Source organism: Crassostrea angulata, chromosome 7, assembly GCF_025612915.1.
Source record: "Crassostrea angulata isolate pt1a10 chromosome 7, ASM2561291v2, whole genome shotgun sequence".
NCBI lineage: Eukaryota > Metazoa > Mollusca > Bivalvia > Ostreida > Ostreidae > Magallana > Magallana angulata.
Window position 1 is genome coordinate 1,495,633 of NC_069117.1, and position 20,874 is coordinate 1,516,506.

General features: G+C 33.5%; 1 protein-coding gene across 1 annotated transcript; it reads left to right on the top strand.

Annotated features, from left to right (window-relative positions):
* The first annotated feature begins 9,565 nt into the window (after window positions 1-9,565).
* Window positions 9,566-11,884, top strand: LOC128193264 (complement C1q subcomponent subunit C-like). Its single transcript, XM_052866615.1, has 3 exons — window positions 9,566-9,750; window positions 10,445-10,580; window positions 11,166-11,884. The coding sequence occupies exons 1-3, from the start codon at window positions 9,748-9,750 to the stop codon at window positions 11,570-11,572; spliced, it is 546 nt and encodes a 181-aa protein (XP_052722575.1). The 5' UTR covers window positions 9,566-9,747; the 3' UTR covers window positions 11,573-11,884.
* The last annotated feature ends 8,990 nt before the right edge of the window (window positions 11,885-20,874 follow it).

The following is a 20,874-nucleotide window of genomic DNA, read 5'->3' on the forward strand; positions in this document are numbered from 1 at the left end:
TAATTAAACGTTTATGGTCAAGAGTATCACCCTTTAAATAATAATCATGGTTAATCTTACTGGCTATCTCTTGACCTCCAAGTCCCCTAAATCAGATAAAAAAAAAAGTTGTTTGGAAATTTTTCTACTTATTGAAATAGTTTATTGGCTTTCTTTGAAACATAAAAAGACTAATCTATGGAAATTCAACAAAATGTTTTCCAGTATGAAAAAAAAACTTGAAATTGAACTACGCGCATTGATGAAGTTTTCCGGTCAATTTTTTCTCTGATGCATTGATGAAAAGAAAAATTATTAAATCCTGTCAAAAGTGTGACCAATGAAGGGATGATAACAACACTAGTACAGAAGAATTTATTGCACAGTTGGTGTCTACCAGTTCGATTTGTATTCTCTGAGATATCCTAAGTATCGTCGCACCCACACTACTGGCTCTAAAAAGTACTGAAAGTGCCATTTTTTGCTGATAATTTCTGATATTTACTGATATTGTACTGTTAGTGCTGAGAATCGCTGATATTTACTGATAATTTTACTGTTGTTACTGATAATTGCTGTTGGTTCTGATATTTACTGATATTTACTGATGCTTTTTCTGCGAGTTCTGATAATTACTGATATTTACTGAGATTTACTGTTGGTACTGAGAATTGCTGATAATTACTGAGAATAACAGCCAGGGGTTTTATAAGAGATTAAGCTTAATAACTGTAACACGCAAATTGTTCAGATATTATTTAAAATTACGGGTTCTTGTTCCAAGTTTTATTTTAGCTGATTAACACAATTCAGCACATTTAAACAAAATGCATGTAGAAATTATAGAACTGTTATATAATCCATCCCGGTGCGCCAATCCACTCGACACGTACTACGGTGTTACATTGTATATATAGAACAATTCATACTAAAAAAGAAATTATGAAGATTTTAACCACTTTATGTAATAGATAGATAGATTCTCAATTTTGAGCTATCAATTTTTTTTTATAGAACCGTGTTATATAATTATAAACTTAAGATGATTTTATCCTGGCCCTAATCACTAATTCTATTTCCAAAATAAAATCAAACACTTTTGTTTCACGGTGTATTTCCCGGCCATTTACATCTGTTTCTTCTGAGGCTGCAAGACATATACACAGGTGGTCAGTTTTCACACCTTGCCGCGGTCACCCTGTCGTGTGTATAGTCTGAGCGCTGTCTGTTAGTTCTGGGTTTTTTTCTTGATCCCAGACATACAAAAGAATCTTTTCTGCGGCTGCAAGACATATACACAGGTGGCCAGTTTTCACACCTTGCCGTGGTCACCCTGTCGTGTGTATAGTCTGAGCGCTGTGTGTTCTGAGGTTTTTCTTGATCCCAGACATACAAAAGATTTAAATTTGTGCTTGCTTTTAAGCATGGAGATTAAGTATCTAAGCGTTCATATATTAAGGAAAATCAGTTAAATCGTGTGTCTTTTTTTTCAAATTTATAAAAAGCCGCTGGTCATATTACCGCATACTAGTGCATGAATAAAGTATTTGTATGAGAGAGAGAGAGAGAGAGAGAGAGAGAGAGAGAGAGAGAGAGAGAGAGAGAGAGAGAGAGAGAGAGAAGTTTAACTAAAATCAGATCGCTGTTGCTATCGGCGGTTGTGATGCTGTAATGGGACTTTATCGTGCTTATGCTTTTCTGCATTGACGCCTCAAAATACCTTTTAGTAGATTATCTTGGGGAGAGAGAGAGAGAGAGAGAGAGAGAGAGAGAGAGAGAGAGAGAGAGAGCGCATGATAAGCAGATAACACTTGTTCACTATATTGTTTAAGAAAAGTTTACACTCAAAATCTGTGTTTGAAATAGCGGTTGTGATGCTGTAATAGAACTTTATCGTGCTAATGCCGTTATGCCATTTTGACTCGAAAACTCAAATTTTAGGTCTAGATGATATATGTGAGAGAGAGAGAGAGAGAGAGAGAGAGAGAGAGAGAGAGAGAGAGAGGTCAATTATCTTCGCCGATTGTTACCTATTTTGATTTCAGCAAATGGTAAGAGAGAGAGAAAGAGAGAGAGAGAGAGGAATACTACATGTAGTAATAAATATTTTATATCCAACTTTATTTGAATCAATTAGACGCGCAGCAATTAAAATGATGAATATGAAAATCATTCTAATACGTTATTTATATTGTTGTCGATAAAAATAATACTTTTCACTTAAAATAAATATTCTCAAGATCATGGATACCTGTATATGGATATTACGTAATGTCATACACAATGTGGCAGACTGACAATTTACAAGGTTGAAACGCGACATTCAAACCTCTTGATCTGCTGAAAGTATGTATACTATACACAGATACTGCCTCGCTAATCTTTCTGTGAAGTAAAACTTCAAAGACATTTTGAAGTCCTGACAGGGTATCTTCTCTATTTTGAAAAAAAATTATCATGTTAAGAAATATGGTGTTTTTCATTGTTGAAAAAAAAATTGTCCACCGTATTTAGAAATTAAATTTTTTGTGGAGTCTGCCTTAAGTTTAGTTACCAAATTTTGACCGGCTGTCTAATATTAAGTCTAAAATGTGATCTGTGAGCTTCCGAAGTTCAAAAGAAGCTAAATATCAAGTAAATGAAAATAATATATGATTAAATAAATCGGTTAAATCTGAAATAATAATGACAATGTTTTGGGCGTTAGAATATTCTCAGTAATTATCAGCAATTCTCAGTACTAACAGTAAATCTCAGTAAATATCAGTAATTATCAGAACTCGCAGCAAAAGCATCAGTAAATATCAGTAAATATCAGAACCAACAGCAATTATCAGTAACAACAGTAAAATTATCAGTAAATATCAGCAATTCTCAGCACTAACAGTACAATATCAGTAAATATCAGAAATTATCAGTAAAAAATGGCACTTTCAGTACTTTTTAGAGCCAGTAGTGCCAGGGTTTGTCATCAATGGCGATTCAAGAATATCAGTTTTTAAATCACAATAGCTGTAGTCTACTATATTGTGGGTAACAATGGGTAGCAACTTGGTTCTCCCAATTAATTTCGGGAATTTAGTAAACCTAATAGAATTCCCTATTAAATGGTCGGCAAAACTCTGAAGTCATTAAACAGAACTAGGTTGTGTACTTATTATTTAAATTCTTTCAAGAAAAATATAATCAGAAACTAGACTCTTGTTGCAAAAGTAATGCCGAACTAAACAAAACAGGTTAAACATTTGTACAATCATAAGTCAATCTTTCCTCAAAGTTTGGTTGTTAACGTTTCTGTCAAGTCTGAAATCTCTTTGAAACAATAGTTTTTGTCTCGAGACGGGAAACGGACCAACGGAAGTGATTAATAAAAAAAGCTGGTATTTTTCGTACATTTGCTGAGAGTACATCAGGCTAGATGAAACACCCAAGAAATTCAGTTTAACTTGTTAAAATATGATTTATTCGAATCCTTCCGGTGAAAACCGGAAGTGACAGTTGATAAAATAAAACCCGCTAAACATATTATCATTCAAATGTCTATCATTCATGAAGCCTTTTTTTTTTTTTTTATAATTTATTGTTTTTGTTCCATACATACTAATACTAATGTTGACATTATTAAATTCAGTTTTTATAAATTTTATACACATGCATACTCACTCACACACAAGTATAATTACATACATTTTTCAATATTAGTGGTAAATGGTTACTTTGCTTCCAAAAAAAAAACCAAAAAAAAACAACCAAAAAAATAAAAAACAAAAAAATAAATAACAAATAATAATACGAATAATCATAATATCATAAACTAATCTAAAATGTTTTTCCATGTAAGCCACAATTTTTCAAAATTGCGCAGCTTTTGATTTTGGATAGCAGCATATTTTTCTACATGGTATTTTATTCTTAAATGACTGAGTAATCCAAGAAAATTTGGCATTTTGTTTTGCATTAATGATATAAAAATATATTGTTTAACATATAGAATTATGAAGTTTATAACCCTGTTATTGTTTGACAATGGTAGATCACCGAGAATAACATTCGAAACATTGAAACCAACTCTTTCAGAGGTTTTTCTGTATATATGAAGACTTAAATCACTCCAGAGTGTTTGTACTTTATCACAAGCAATGAAAACATGTATTATTGTTTCAACATTTTCCATACAAAAACCACAACAATCAGAAGTTTTAATGTTAATTTTCTTAAGGTATTTTCCAACAGGAACAATTCTATGTAAGATTCGAAATTGTAACCACTGGGCAGAAGAATCACTAGTGGTTTTATAACCAATTTTAAAAACATCTTGCACTGATATTGTGTCTACTCCATATGGCCTAAGCTCTGCCTCCCACTTGCTGATTGAGGTTGGAATAGCCTCATTTTTATTCAAGAAATTATAAAAGATTTTTGAGCATTTTTCAGAAGATATGAGAGGTTCAAAAAATAAAGGTACATATGGATTAGGAAGTCTTTTGAAAGAAGACCTATCTATTAACAATGATTTCAAATATTTTGAAATAGCTGTAACAATGCTATTGTATTGCATCACACAACTATCAGATAGATTGTATGTGTTTTTAAGAACTCCAAAGTCTAAAAGATTACAATCATCATCAAAAAAATCTTGCACAACCTTTAATCCCTTTTCATACCAGGATTTAAAAAAAACTGGTTTGTTGTTAACTTTTGTATTAGAGTTATACCACACTGGAATATAATGAAATTTGTTTTTAAAGTGCGGAGAGTAAGTAAAAGATTTCATATAACATGACCAAGCAATCAAAACATCTTTCCAAAAGGCGTTATTTTCTTTTAACAAACAATCAAACACAAAACTATCTCCAAAATCATACAATTTCTGTAAAATATCATCTCCATTGAGAGCATAGAAAATATCCATCCATGGTTTATGTGAGCAAGTTAACCTTTTAATCCATGTACATTTAAGTGATGTAATAAAACTTCTAACATCTACCATTTTCATACCACCTGACAAGTAGTCTTGTGTTATAAGAGACCTTTTAACTTTGTCTGTTTTGGATTTCCATAGAAACTCAAAAAAAGCTTTGCATATAAATGCTACAATCTCCTTTTTGGGAGTAGGAAGCGATATAAATAAATGATTTAGTTTTGGAATTAACAAACTCTTAATGACAGTGACACGACCAATTGGAGTAAGAATTCTTCTTTTCCATTGTTCCATAAGTGCAATGATTTTTGGAATCTGATTACCAAAATTAATATCAACAATTTCAGAAAGTTCAACGGAAAATTGGAAACCTAATAAATTAAAAGATGTAGATCCCCAGTCTAATTTCCATCTGGTATGATGAAACACTTGATCAGAGAATTTTGTTGAACCAATCCACACAATTTTTGTCTTAGATGTATTAATTTTAAGTCCTGAAAAGCTGGAGTAAAAATCTATAGTTTCTAATGCTTCGAACAAGGATTTTGGTGAACCATCAAGGGCTAACAAAGTGTCGTCTGCATACTGTGATATTATATGTTCTTTATTATGAACAAAAATGCCCTTAATATCATTGTTTTGCTTTATAAGAATTGAAAGGATTTCTGCACATATAATGAATAAATATGGAGCAACAGGATCTCCTTGTCTACAACCCCTTTGTATGTCAAATTGTTCTGATAAAAACCCACTTTGTAAAATGCAGGCACGGAAATTTGTGTTTAAAATTTTTATCCACTGGATAATATATTCTCCAAACCCAAAATAACTTAAAACTTTATAAATAAATGACCATGACATAGAGTCAAAGGCTTTTTCGAAATCAATGAGGACCAAAAGCCCTGGAATTTCATGTATCTCTGTGTACGACATCAGATCATAAACAAAGCGAGTATTTTCCCCTATGTATCTACCTTTTATGAAACCAGATTGTGTATTTGAAATAATAATGTCCAAAACTTGTTTGATTCTAAAGCTTAGGCAACCAGATATGATCTTGTAGAGAACATTTAAAAGGGTTATTGGTCGCCAGTTCTTTAGAAACTGTCTTGGTTTGTCCCCTTTTGGCAAACATGAAATTATTCCAAGTCTTTGAGAGATAGGAAGCTCTTTTTTAAGAAAAATACAGTTAATAGCTCTAACAACATAATTTCTAATATCACTCCAAAAAAACTTGAAAAATTCTGCGGTATACCCATCACTACCAGGGGACTTATTATTCTTCATGTGCTTTAATACGTTAAGAACTTCTCTTTCCTCAATGTCTTTCTCCAGACCTTTGGACGTATTTGTATCCATTTTAGGATTATTAGAATTCAAGAACATTTCTTCTAAATTGATATTAACTAAACTTGAATCTGCACTTTTATACAGAGTTTCATAATATATCTTAACTTCATTCATGAAGCCTTTGTTTCTCAATCACTTACAGTGACAAAAATCTTGCGGGCATCAAATTTGTAAAAAGGAAAGCTACATAGATATATTTGAGATATCTCACCGGAAGTAACAGTTATTTAGAAATTTAACATTATAAGGATGACACATCTAAGATTGTATACTGATGTATTTATTCCATGTAAAAGAAATAAATAAAGAAAATACATAATTTTTGTAGTGCTTCCGGTGACGACCGGAAGTTACGCCGAACAAAATAAAATAGTTTAAAAACATGTACATATAAAGGTATATCATCCCACAAAGTTTGGTTGTTCAAGTCGACACCGTTTATGAGATCTCGTCGAAATAAGGTTTTTTGTCTCGGGACAGGAAACGGACAAACGGAAGTTCTCAATGTAAATTGTATTAAATATTTCTTGTTTACTTCTTGTTTACCGGAAGTGACGGAAGACAAAATGACACCGGTTCAACATATCTTCAATAAAATGTCTATCATCCATGAACGTTTTGTGCTTTGATCACTTATAGTTTCTGAGAACTCGTTTGTACAAAATGTGTTTCAAAAAAAGCTACCTGAGATATTTGAGATATCTCACCGGAAGTAGAATTTTTTTGTTGATATAACATTGCATTGATAACCTATGTATAGATTTATACTTATGTATCTATTCTATGGCAAAAAAATTTAATGTGTAAAAGTAGTTATATTTGAAGTGCTTCCGGTGACGACCGGAAGTTACGCCGAACAAAACAAAATAGTGTAAACACATGTACATACATAGGTCTATCACCCCACAAAGTTTTATTGTTCAAGTCGTCACCGTTTTTGAGATCTCATCGAAATAATGTGTTTTGTCTCGGGACAGGAAACGGACAAACGGAAGTGCTTAATGTAAGTCTTATGAGATATTTCTTGTATTCTTGCCCTTTGTATTTTATTGTTCATCGAGCACACTACAGATATCAAAGACAAAAAGTTAAACTGATAAAAAGTTCGATTTGATTGAACTCTTTTTGTGTGGACCGGAAGTGACGGAAGACAAAATAAAACCGGTTAAACACATCCTCAATAAAATGTCTATCATCCATGAACGTTTTGTGCTTTGATCACTTATAGTTTCTGAGAACTCGTTTGTACAAAATGTGTTTCAAAAAAGCTACCTGAGATATTTGAGATATCTCACCGGAAGTTGAATTTTGTTGTTGATATAACATCGCAAAGATTACTTTTGTGTAGATTTATGCTTAAATATTTATTCTATTGAAAAGGAATTTCATGCGTAAAAGAAGTTAATTTTGAAGTACTTCCAGTGACGACCGGAAGTTACGACGAACAAAACAAAATAGTTTAAACACATTTACAACTATAGGTATATCATCCCTCAAAGTTTGGATGTTCAAGTGTTTACCGTTTTTGAGATCTCATTGTCCATAGCTTTTTGTCGCGGGACAGGAAACGGACGACAGGAAGTGGATTTTGAAAAAATGAAAAAAACGCCTAGAGATATTATCATTTTGTATCAGTTCTGAAAATTTCAAGAAAATCCATTCAGCCATCTCTGAGAAATCATGTGGACAAAAAAAGGGGAAAAAAATAATAAGAAGAAACATTACAATCACTATAAGGTCTTCCGTTGGAAACGGAAGACCTTAAAAATAAGTTTTGACATTTGAATCTTATGGTAAATAACTGACTAACATGTAATTGAAAAAATATGATATAACACATAAAAACAATTACTAAAAGTATATCTCAAAATGTTGATAATTGACTTCATATGATTTAAACATCAACAAAATGCAGACAATAAATGTTATATTTAGGGTATATCAATTGTTGAGAGTTCCCAATGGTCAGTTTTTGTCATATTATAACAGAAATTGATAGTGTTTAGAAATCTGATGGGAAAAGATGAATAAATAATTTGGTACTCCGTGTTTTTTTTTATTTTAAAGTTTAATTTTAGTTTATTTGATTTAAGTTAGTAAAATGGATTATCTCTGGATTAATGAGAAAGTAGCCATTTATACATGAACTAATATAGGAAATGTTTTCAATCCCAGCAACGGGAAAGTGAACGCACCCAAGAATGGTGTCTATCTTTTCCATTGGTATACATTAAGAGTTCGAAATGGTCATGGTCATTCGTAGACTAAATTAACAAGAAAACAAAAACTTTTCTTTAAATTGAAATTTCAATTTTTTCATTTGTACTGTTAGGATAAAACAGTGAAGTCTTTCAAATATATTCGAATGACAATTATATTTTAATAAACGATATCAATAAAAAAACTACACCGACGTACTTTACGATATTAATGGTTGATGTCAAATTTCATACATGTCAATCTTTTTCAGTACGTTTCTCAATCTTACTTATCTCTTATTCTACCTATATTGGTCTCTTGTAAAATAGAGGTAATACATTTAGTAATAGCACCATGGACCTATCAAAGATCGAGGTAATTAAAATTCAATGAAAAGAGAACAACGGGCAAAACAATTGCTAAAAACAACATAAGAGGAATAGTGCTGATTTAATTGATGCAGTCAATAGACTAGCCTTATGTTTAATACCCTTACTTATCTACCTGATTAACAATTTGTTCAATGCATAACCTCAACCAAAAATTCTTCATTGAAAAGCATGTGAAGTAGCAAAGCTGAAAGTGTACTGACTGATATGATATTCTGTACAAATCCTGCAAATATATATGTAATAATACCATAGCTTTTTTTTTTTTTATAAATGAACAATAACTTGGAATTTAATGGTCATGGTGATAAAAACCTAGTTCAGGTATTGAAGAATATTTAATAACATAAAAAGAATAAAAAAAAAATTTCTGTTGATACCATACAACCAATTATAAACTAGTTATTTGCCTGTTTGCATTAAAGATGTAATAAGTGATTCTAAAAACCCCCAAACATTGTATTTTAACACAAAATATTAACATTAGTACAATTAAAATACCACTCAGATAATGTGCCAATAATAAACACACACCAGCTGCAAAACACAACAACGCATTATTGATACAAAGCATTGATATACAGAAGGTGTTTATTAGTTTGGAATGGCTATTAACAAATTCAAACAAGAGTTTTTTAATATCTGTCAAAGTCAATGGAAAACCTGTTACTTGATAATTATGTTGCATCGCATATTTTAAACGATTATTGACATAAATTATTATATGTTTAGTATATATTCCGGTCAGTTTAACTAAGAAATGCGAAACAGTTCTCACTGTGTAGAAAATCCAAGGAAAGTATACCATAACAAGCAGCAAAACGCAGTTTAGAGGGACTACCAGATAACGTTCAAAGAATTCCGAAGATATTCTGTACATATAAATCAGATTATATACAGAATTTGAAAATGGTAAGCTAAGTTTTCTGTCTAATTGTTATTCCAGATTGCGTTTGAACAGTTTTGTAGATATACCTTATGTAAAAATCTGATTTAAAAATGATCAGGCCATTATATTTATTTATTTTTATTTTTTATGAAGTGTTCATGGTACAAATATTAATTCTATTTCTGAAATGGAAATGCTTTCTTTAAAAATTTATAAGAGTATGAAAAATACCTGTGTTAGCAGTTAATGTAAACTTTGTCTTCATAAATTTCTACCTAAAAAGCCTATATTAACCTTTTGAGAAAGCTTTTGTCCGGGGTTTTTTTCTCATCCCTCTCTCTGAATCTCTCTTCCGTTTACCTCATAAACATTATTACAAGTGAAACACTTGACTTATAAGGACAACCTTTTGCTATTTTAACAAACACTTTAAAAGTAATGGTAATTTTTGTTTTACAAGGACAATAATTGTTTACCCAATATTCATTTGCATTGAAATTGAATCATATTTTATTTAGTGATGACAGAACTCATTCATATGTTGTTCATTAACAAAATAATCAAAATCACTAAGAAATAAAGAGAAAATAATAAGTAGATGTAAATATAAAATCAACGAGACATTGTGTAATGAACCATTCTAAGGAATATAATGCATAGCTATAAATACCTCATAAAAATTTAGATATCAAACTGCAGTGTTGTTGTCCTTTTCAGAAGCTGTTTACTTACTGCTCCATTTTGTGGCTGCTCCTGAACCTGTCTGTGGAACGTGGTGAATGTAACAATTTATCTACAACTGCACTGATCCGGAACCAGCTCAGACTGCTGGAGAAAGTCACAGAGATGTTGGGTAGTGTATCGAATTGTAAATTTCGTAAATCTCGACTTTTCCTGTTTTCTGTTTGATTTCCTGCTGTTCTTTTAGAATATGCACGGTTTTATGGACCTTTTAAAATAATACAGTAAAATATGGATAACACGCAATTTGATAATTTTTTGCTAATTCTATTAAGCTATTACAACCGGATGTTTCTTGAAACTTGATTCTTGTTGTAATACTTGTGGTTGTCAAATGTAGGGAACTACCATTTAAATCGTGTTTAAATATGAACTAAAAAATTAACTACAAATATGGCAACTAAAGATTGCGACAAAATATTGCGGACCAAATCCCTACAAATGACAAATATTTAACTTAAACAGGTTTTGTTTTCATTAAATATAATTAATTTTCCATATTTTAATATACGTCTTTATTTTATTTTTGTTTGACAATTGTTAAAGTTTAGAATAAGTTAAAAATATATCTAGCGATCAAATTAATAAATTAGGTAATACAACCCATTTAAAAAGAAAGAGAAACAGAGATAGAAAGTGATGTTAAATTATGGCTTATTCTCTATTATATGTTTATGGATATTAAACTCCATTTCAGCTTCTAAGAGGCAGGTCGTTTTCCATGCCGAAGTGGGCACCACACAACAAACGTTTCAAAAAGATAATATCTGGATCTATGACAAAGTTATCACCAATGTTGGAAATGCTTACAATCCTAGTACAGGGAAATTCACAGTGCCCACCAATGGTATCTACCAGTTCCATTGGTACACTCTGAGTGATCCTAAAAAAATGTCACACGCCGGGTTATTTGTCAATGGAAGGATGCTAGCACGTCAAGCTTCAAATAACAGTGGTGGTTCAAACCAGTGGATAACAGCTGGTAGCAGCATTGCGCTTCCACTGAAAAAGGGAGATGAGGTTTACATAAGGAATGTCCATGTTTCATTGCCAACACATCTAATGGGCCCGTGGACAGCGTTTGGTGGTGTACTGATAAATTAATACCATATTCCTTTAGACCTTCAAAGGTTGAAATAAAAAAATGAAAAATTTACTGAAATAGCTGTAAACTTGTTATTTATGTACAATTTACACCATCTTGAATACTCAAATGTCGTACTACACAGTTAAGTTTAGTTGTGTAGTACAGGTTTAATTGAGTACTATATCATTTATGACACGTATGAAATAATGGTCTTTCTTGTTGGGGAGTTGCTTTCTTGAGATAACTGGTTACTTGTATAGCTCGGGTCCTTTTGATTTTTAGCCAAGCAGTTTAAAAGTGGTTGGCTTGTTCTTTTTTTTTCTTTCTTTTTTTAAGAAATACTAATAGAATAGACTGATAAGTTTCAAGTAACAAGGTTTTGAGTAGTGTTCGATATGCAAGACAATTTTATGAATTAAGATTATGTGAATAGCATCCTCAAAATATAATGGTTCTATGTTTACATATATAACATCCACCATACCTTTATAAACAACAAAATCAAACGTTTGATTTTATCTTCATTTCCATACAAAAATGTCAACAGTCTAAGTTAACAGACTTAGTTTCTTTTTCATCAAAAATCTTTATCGGATTTTTCCAGGTATCTTCAGTTTTGTATCTAATATCGTTGTTGAAAGCACACATTGTAATGTAACGGAATAGGTAGTTTCATTGCTTATCTTTATATAAATTTCTGATCATTATAAATGTTTGCCAAAACAAATATTTGTGTTAGTCGCCAAGAATGGTAGTTTAGAAAAAAAAACACCGGCGTTAATGAAAGTCAGCGTAATGTTAGTTTTGCTAGACTAAAAGGACTGGGGATATGAGAAAAAAATTAATTCACTTTTTCTGCTTATAATAGTCCATTATTTTTCTTGAAAACCATGTCCTCAAAAACTAACATTCAAACTTTTTTTAAGGAAAAAATACAAAATATGTCTTGATATGGTCACAGTTACACATTTAAGTTACACATTTTACAAAATCTTGCGGTGGTATTTTGCCTGTTGCAGGCAGATACGTGTATCTAACCATGCACAACACGTTGAACAAAAGTCACACATATTCATTCTTTTTTGTGTGGTAAACGTTGCCGCCATGTTAAAGTTTGTAAAAAATTACAACAAATATAAACAAGAAATCATATTGACGCAAGCGTCAAATGGGCCGCAAGAAAATAATTGTTGTTTGAATCATCATTGGTTGTTTACATAAAAAACACTCCACAAAGAAGAAAATAGCGAGTTGGTTGTACTAATTCTAATAGTAGATTTTAATTTTAATTACTATATTTTCAGCACCATGTTTCGAATTTTAACATTTTACTATTATTATTAGTAAGAATAGAGTTCGTTACTGTAAGCATTTCTAACGGTAGTTGTATTATCGTTACTTTAGTATGAAGTAATGGAGGACACATTGATTTGTACATTATTTTAATACAAAGTTCAATTCATCATTATTTTCTTGGGGATTATATATTTCAAACCATCTTGATTTTTTGTTGCATTATATTGAATTAAATTTTAATGCATTAGTTTATATAATTTCACCACATAAAAAAAAGAAATGGATTAAATCTGCACAATTTTAAAGGTAAAAAATAAGCCGGATAATGTTTTTTTTATAAATTTTATCTACACTTCAGTTTATGAAGATAATCAAGGTTATTTCAAAAGAATTAAAAATTTTCAGTCCTTTTATATTTTTGTGTAAATAATTGACATGAATGTCATTTAAGATATTTTTCTACAACAAAGCACATGGCAATATAATAAATTCACACACAGTCATTTTATTTGACGCAGCACATAGAAATTCAAATACATCATTTATATAAAATTTTATGTCGTTCAGGTCTTGAGTATTTCTGGTCTTAAGTATGTCCAGTATACCGATCCCGATACAATGAAAAACTCCGAAATTTTCCGAATATATTATAGTCTCGATAAAAACGCGTCTAACACGACAGTATGTGACCAACTTTTCATTCGCGGGTAAAAAAAAGTATGAAATATTTTTTAAAAGGCATAAAACATATTTCTACATGCAAATTTACTTTTAATTGATAAAAAGAGCAAAATATTAATTCATTTTAAAAAACTATCCCGCAGAAACGCAGTTACAATATTTAAATGTGTATCAAATAACGGACCGCCTCCTGGCGGCCCGTAATAACAACTGAAATAATAAAACCCATATTGAGGTTCACCGACCCTAATCTTTGAAATAATTTTTCATAATAAAAATGTTATTTGTCCTTTGAACTTATATTGATGGTATCTATGTGTTTTACAAAGTTTTAATTTCTAAATTATTTACTGATAAGAACAAACAAAGTATACAACAACTTCCAGCACAATAATTATTGTAAAGATATTATGTATAGTTCCCGAATTGTATAAGTAATTGTTGATAATATATATATATCTTACACATAAATATACATGCTCTCATTGTGATTCACTTTAGAAAAAAAAATCCTTTTTTTTTCATTTGTGATCTACAAAGCAGTATATCATCTTTTAACTCAAATACTGCAGTGTTTATTTTCTTTTTTATTATTTCATATTGCTTATGAAATAAAATACCGAAGGTCAAATATTTAATGTTGTATAGATTCCACAAATAATATGCATATAGTATACATGTATACACAGGCATTCAGAAGTTGGAGTTCTATTCGCTTTTCGCTATTCACTATTCGAATAGCGAATAGAATTCTGTGGTCGGTTCGCTATTCAAATTACCGTAAACATGCTAATAAACGTAAATTCAAAATATCATATAAACTTCCCTTTTTAATTGAAAAAAAATAGTTTCATAGTAAAAATTATTACTTGCTCACCTAACCTGAACATTGACATAATGAACACGGCCAGTAAGAGGCTTAGCTAGCCTGGCCAAAATGCGACATTTCGTATAATACAGTTATAATGGGATTTTTTCAAGGGGCTAGCTAACACCCTGTATCCCATATTTGGACCTTCATATTTGGTGAGGATGGGGCCCCGGGACAGCCTAGTCGACCCTCAAAAGGAATTGGGTTTACACGGCCAGTAAGAGGCTTAGCTAGCCTGGCGAAAATGAGACATTTCGTATGATACAGTTATAACGGGATTTCTTTCAAGGGGCTCGCTAACACCCTGTATCTCATATTTTGACTTTCATATTTGGTGAGGATGGGGCCCCGGAACAGCCCAGTTGACTCTCAAAAGGAATTGGGTTTACACAGCCAGTGAGAGGTTAAGCTAGCCTGGCGAAAATGCGACATTTCGTATAATACAGTTAAAATACGATTTCTTTCAATGGGGCTGTCTAACACCCTGAATCCCATATTTGGACCTTCATATTTAGTGAGGATGGGGCCCGGGGACAGACCAGTCGACCCTCAAAAGGAATTGGGTTTACACGGTCAGTAAACGGTTAAGCTAGTCTGGCGAAAATGCGACATTTCGTATAATACAGTTAAAATGGGATTTTTTTCAAGGGGCTTGCTTACATCCTGTTTCCAATATTTGGATTTTCATATTTCATGAGAATGGGGCCCCGGGACAGCCCAGTCGATCCGCAAAAGAAATTTGGTTTACACGCCCATTAACAGGCTAAGCTAGCCTGGCGAAAATGCGACATTTCGTATAATACAGTTATAATGGGATTTCTTTCAAGGGGCTAGCTAACACCCTGTATCCCATATTTGGACCTTCATATTTAGTGAGAATGGGGCCCTGGGACTGCCCAGTCGACCCGCAAAAGAAATTTGGTTTACACGCCCATTAACAGGCTAAGCAAGCCTGGCGAAAATGCGACATTTCGTATAATACAATTATAATGGGATTTCTTTCAAGGGGCTAGCTAACACCCTGTATCCCATATTTGGACCTTCATATTTGGTGGGGATGGGGCCCCGTAACAGCCCAGTCGACCCTCAAAAGAAATTGGGTTTACACAGCCAGTAAGAGGCTAAGCTAGCCTGGGGAAATGCGATATTTCGTATAATAGTGTTAAAATACAATTTCTTTCAAGGGGCTGGCTAACACCCTGTATCCCATATTTGGACCTTCATGTTTGGTGAGGATCGGGCCCCGGGACAGCCCAGTCGACCCTCAAAAGGAATTGGGTTAACACGGCCAGTAAGAGGCTTAGCTAGCCTGGCGAAATACAACATTTTGTATAATACAGTTAAAATATTATTTCTTTCAAGGGGCTGGCTAACACCGTGTATCAAATATTTAGACCTTCATATTTTATGAGGATGGGGCCCAGGGACAGCCCAGTCGACCCTCAAAAGGAATTGGGATTACACGGCCTTAAAAAGATTTAGCTAGCCTGGCGAACATGCAACATTTCATATGATACAGTTATAACGGGATTTCTTTTAAGGGGCTCGCTAACTCCCTGTATTCCGTATTTGGACCTTCATATTTGGTGAGGATGGGGCTTGGGGACAGACCAGTCGACCCTCAAAAGAAATTGGGTTTACACGGTCAGTAAAAGGTTAAGCTAGTCTGGCGAAAATGCGACATTTCGTATAATACAGTTAAAATGGGATTTATTTCAAGGGGCTGGCTTACACCCTGTATCCCATATTTGGACCTTCATATTTTATGAGGATGGGGCCCGGGGACAGCCCAGTCGACCCTCAAAAGGAATTGGGTTTACACGGTCAGTATGAGGTTAAGCTAGCCTGGCAAAAGGCGACATTTCGTATGATACAGTTATAATTGGATTTCTTTCAAGGGGCTCGCTAACACCCTGTATCCAATATTTGGACATTCATATTTTATGAGGATGAGGCCCCGGGACAGTCCGGTCGACCCTCAAAAGGAATTGGGTTTACATGGCCAGTAAGAGGCTAAGCTAGCCTGGTGAAATACAACATTTCGTATAATACAGTTAAAATATGACTTCTTTCAAGGGGCTGGCTAACACCGTGTATCAAATATTTAGACCTTCATATTTTATGAGGATGGGGCCCCGGGACAGCCCAGTCGACCCTCAAAAGGTATTGGGTTTACATGGCCATAAACAGACTTAGCTAGCTTGGCGAAAATGCAACATTTCGTATGATACAGTTATAACGGGATTTCTTTCAAGGGTCTCGCTAACACCCTGTATCCAATATTTGGACCTTCATATTTGGTGAGGATGGGGCCCCGGGACAGCCCAGTCGACCCTCAAAAGGAATTGGGTTTACACGGTCAGTAAGAGGTAAAGCTAGCCTGGCGAATATGCGACATTTCGTATAATACAGTTATAACGGGATTTCTTTCAGGGGGCTGGCTAACACCCTGTATCCCATATTTGGACCTTCATTTTTTATGAGGATCGGTCCCCGGGACAGCCCATTCGACCCTCCAAAGGAATTGGGTTTACACAGCCAGTAAGAGACTTAGCTAGCCTGGCGAAAATGCGACATTTCGTATAATACAGTTAAAATACGATTTCTTTCAGGGGGTCTGGCTAACACTCTGTGTCCCATATTTGGACTTTCATATTTAATGAGAATGGGGCCCCGGGACCGCCCAGTCGACCATTAAAAGGAATTGGGTTTACACCGCTATTAACAGGTCTTGCTATCTTGGCGACAATAGATTTAAGTATGTTACAGTTATAATTGGAATATCGGCTGTCCAGTCTACCATCAACTGGAATTTGGTTTGCATGACTTACAGACATATTTGTTGATAGCTACTTGAAGTTGCAAATATCATGTAAATAGCTATATGGGAAAACTATTATAGGAAGTGACTTACATATCCATATCTTCATTTGCCACAATGTAGTACTTGGTGAAATCAATGGACATTTAAGAAAGAGTTATTGTTAAGAATGTATACATGTGTAAGGACATTTATACCATACAATTATTACAACAGTCATCTTAACACTTTTTAAAATTAGATAGTAAAAGTCAGCGCTATCTCTCTTAAAGGATCAGACGTTAGTAATTATGGGTATAACATGTAATAACATTTACACGCATGTAGCAGGTTTTTGATTTTTATAGTCTATAAAATCAATAACGAAACAAAATTTTATGTAAATATGTTCTTTAATCCCGTGAACAAAGCTCAACGAATATCTAAATCAATACGGGTCTTTGTTCGACTTGGTTTATCTCTCAATACATATACTGGAGTTCACACAGTGTGTTATTTCATAACGATTCATGTGCCATATGATTTATTATATATTAAGTGGGTATTATATGAAAATATAAAAAGGTCGACGGTTCAAGCCGCGGTGTGGCCACTTGCTGTGTGTTGTGTCCTTGGACATCTGTATTAGTGCACAAAGATAAAATTGGGTTCCGGTTCAGGCTGGAAGTTGATCTACGATGGACTGCTGTCCCCTCCAAATGGAGTCTATGATTTTCATCCGAAATTTCATATCCCGAATGAATCACCAAAGAAATTTTAATTTTGCTGCCGGAACACAGGTTCAGTTCTCTAAAACTATCACAATTTTGCATGCCGATAAAGAGTGGGAACATTTGTTCTGGCATAGCGCGAAATTTCTATCATCTACATGGATGCGGATTTAGAGAGAGAGAGAGAGAGAGAGAGAGAGAGAGAGAGAGAGAGAGAGAGAGAGAGAGAGAGAGAGAGAGAGAGAGAGAGAGAGAGAGAGAGAGAGATGCCTTCTGGATCAAGAAAACTTAACCCAAAAGAAGGGGGCTGGAAATTTTTTTTATTTTGTTTGCCGGGTAGGGGGGGGGGGTGTCCGACCCCCTCACTCTAGATATACGCATATAGTTGCCCATTCTAGGTACAGTTAGTTTTTCTCTGGTATCTATAAAAAATTATATATAATGTTAATTGACTTAATGTCATATACACACCGCCTCCTTTACATAAAATGTTGCAAATCAGTGAATGACTGGTCGAAGGAAAGGCATATTTCAGGTGTTGGGGTGGGGTGGGGGATGGGGGCCATTGCTGCTTATAAACTTTTTGGATCTGATGCATAGTGAGATTAAGAAATAAACAAGAGCAATTCTGTGTCTTGTGCGTTTCTTTTTTTTATAAATATTGAAACCGAGCTCGACTGTCATGTCAACAAACGGATATTTTGTTTATTAGGATAGCATATCAGGTGGCATGGGACGGTTTCGCAGGAAAGACCCGGTTTTAGAAAAAAGGGTAAACGTGAGGTTTCGTTTGGTATTTGAGGGGTATAAATTCCTAGAATATCTATTTTATTTATTCTGTGGATAGAAGAACTTATGTCTATATTATTGACATGCGACACTTTAGATGCGAAACTGTGACCTTAATTTTCACTTTCGATTTCATAATGGAAAGGGGGGGGGGGGGTGTCAGAACATGAAATCTCACTCGGAGGGAACGTGTATGATTTCAAATCAATTGTTGAATATTTACATGGCTATAGCTGCAAATCCTGTCGTAGTTTATGGGAATTGCCGGGGATTGGAGAGTATACGTATATAAAAAACAGCAAATAAGGGAGAAATCTTCAAAAACTTTTGAGATCGACCCTGGCTATTTAAGTAAATGTTTTATAAAAGTTGTACATTGTTTATTCTGCAATATCTGAAATGAGTCCTGACCTTCAGACCTTGTCTCCCCTACATTTAAACCAGTTTGAACAAATATAAAAATCCGCTCAAAAATAAAACAGAAATACGACCAGTATCTGCTTAACATTTCCTCCACATAGAAAAATAACTCTTCTTTTTCAACCTAAAGTTTAATATGAATGAACATCTCGAATTTTAGCAAACAAAAAAGAAATAAAAAGACATATAAATGAAATACAAAGCAACGAGTAAAAAAAGGTGTATATGATTTATTTTCGATTCATTATTAATCCCCACAAACACAAGAGACTGGGCTTCCCAGGGGCCCCATCCCCACCAAATATGAAGGCCCAAATATGGGATACAGGGTGTTAGCCAGCCCCTCGAAAGATATCCCATTATAATTGTATTATACGAAATTTCCAATTTTCGCCAGGCTAGCTAGGCCTGTTAATGGCCGTGTAAACCCAATTCCTTTTGAGGGTCGACTGGGCTTCCCCGGGGCCCCATCCCCACTAAATATGAAGGCCCAAATATGGGATACAGGGTGTTAGCCAGTCCCTCGAAAGATATCCCATTATAATTGTATTATACGAAATATCGCATTTTCGCCAGGCTAGCTAAGCCTCTTACTGGCCGTGTTCATTATGTCAATGTTCAGGTTAGGTGAGCAAGTAATAATTTTTACTATGAAACTATTTTTTTCAATTAAAAAGGGAAGTTTATATGATATATCGAATTTACGTTTATTAGCATGTTTACGGTAATTTGAATAGCGAACCGACCATAGAATTCCATTCGCTATTCGAATAGTGAATAGCGAAAAGCAAATAGAACTCCAACTTCTGAATGCCGTATACACAAATAACACAAGCGCATAGAGATAGTAAAACAGGTATACAAATAAGGATATATTAGCAATATACAGAGGTTTCAGTTAATGTACAAGTTATATCCTGGCTAGCCCGTAGACAACTTCATCTACATATAGTCCATCACATGGTATCCGGGTGTAGCAATAAATGGGCAGACCCTATGAATCCAGGATATATAACAGTCTGCTATATTACGATTGCTCAGTGCAATTGCTTATATTTTAAAGTCATAAAAATAAAGAAAACAATTTTTGCTGTCTTAACTGGGAGGTTCTCTCTAGCTTTACAGACCATATCCTTCCTTTAATTAACAAAGTAATTGCAAAAGTAGATAATGTAGACCTCAGTAAACCTACTAAGCCAATCTCGTCGTAAAATGTTGTTGTATATTGACACATTTATCTGGTAAAAGGCATATTTATGGAACAAATAAAAAAAAATCCGGAAAATTAAGTGTTAAAAAACATTGCTGTTGGTCGAAGATCGTTAAATCATTAAAGAATATATAAAAAAAATTTGTACAAAATCCAGAAACGTTTCCAATGCTCTTAAATTGTTCGATGTTTTTTTTTAAATTATGCTGCTTATAGTAACTTTTACAATAAAGCCTGAAATCTTAGGATTTTTGCTTAATTGCTGAAAGCAAAGGAAAACCCCTTCTTAACTTTAAAGTTCATGTGTCTATTACATGTACTAATTAATGTAATTTTTTAAAACAAATAAATGTAATCATGCAAGAATTTATTTAGAGTTAATCCTCTACAATGGTCCTTATAGACCTCTATATAGCCTGGTCATCAAAGAGTTTCAGGGTCTACAAAAAATATTCTGTTTCTTAATTTTATGCATTTTGTTTCTTGATAAAATATGTACTACGAAAATACATACACTTCCC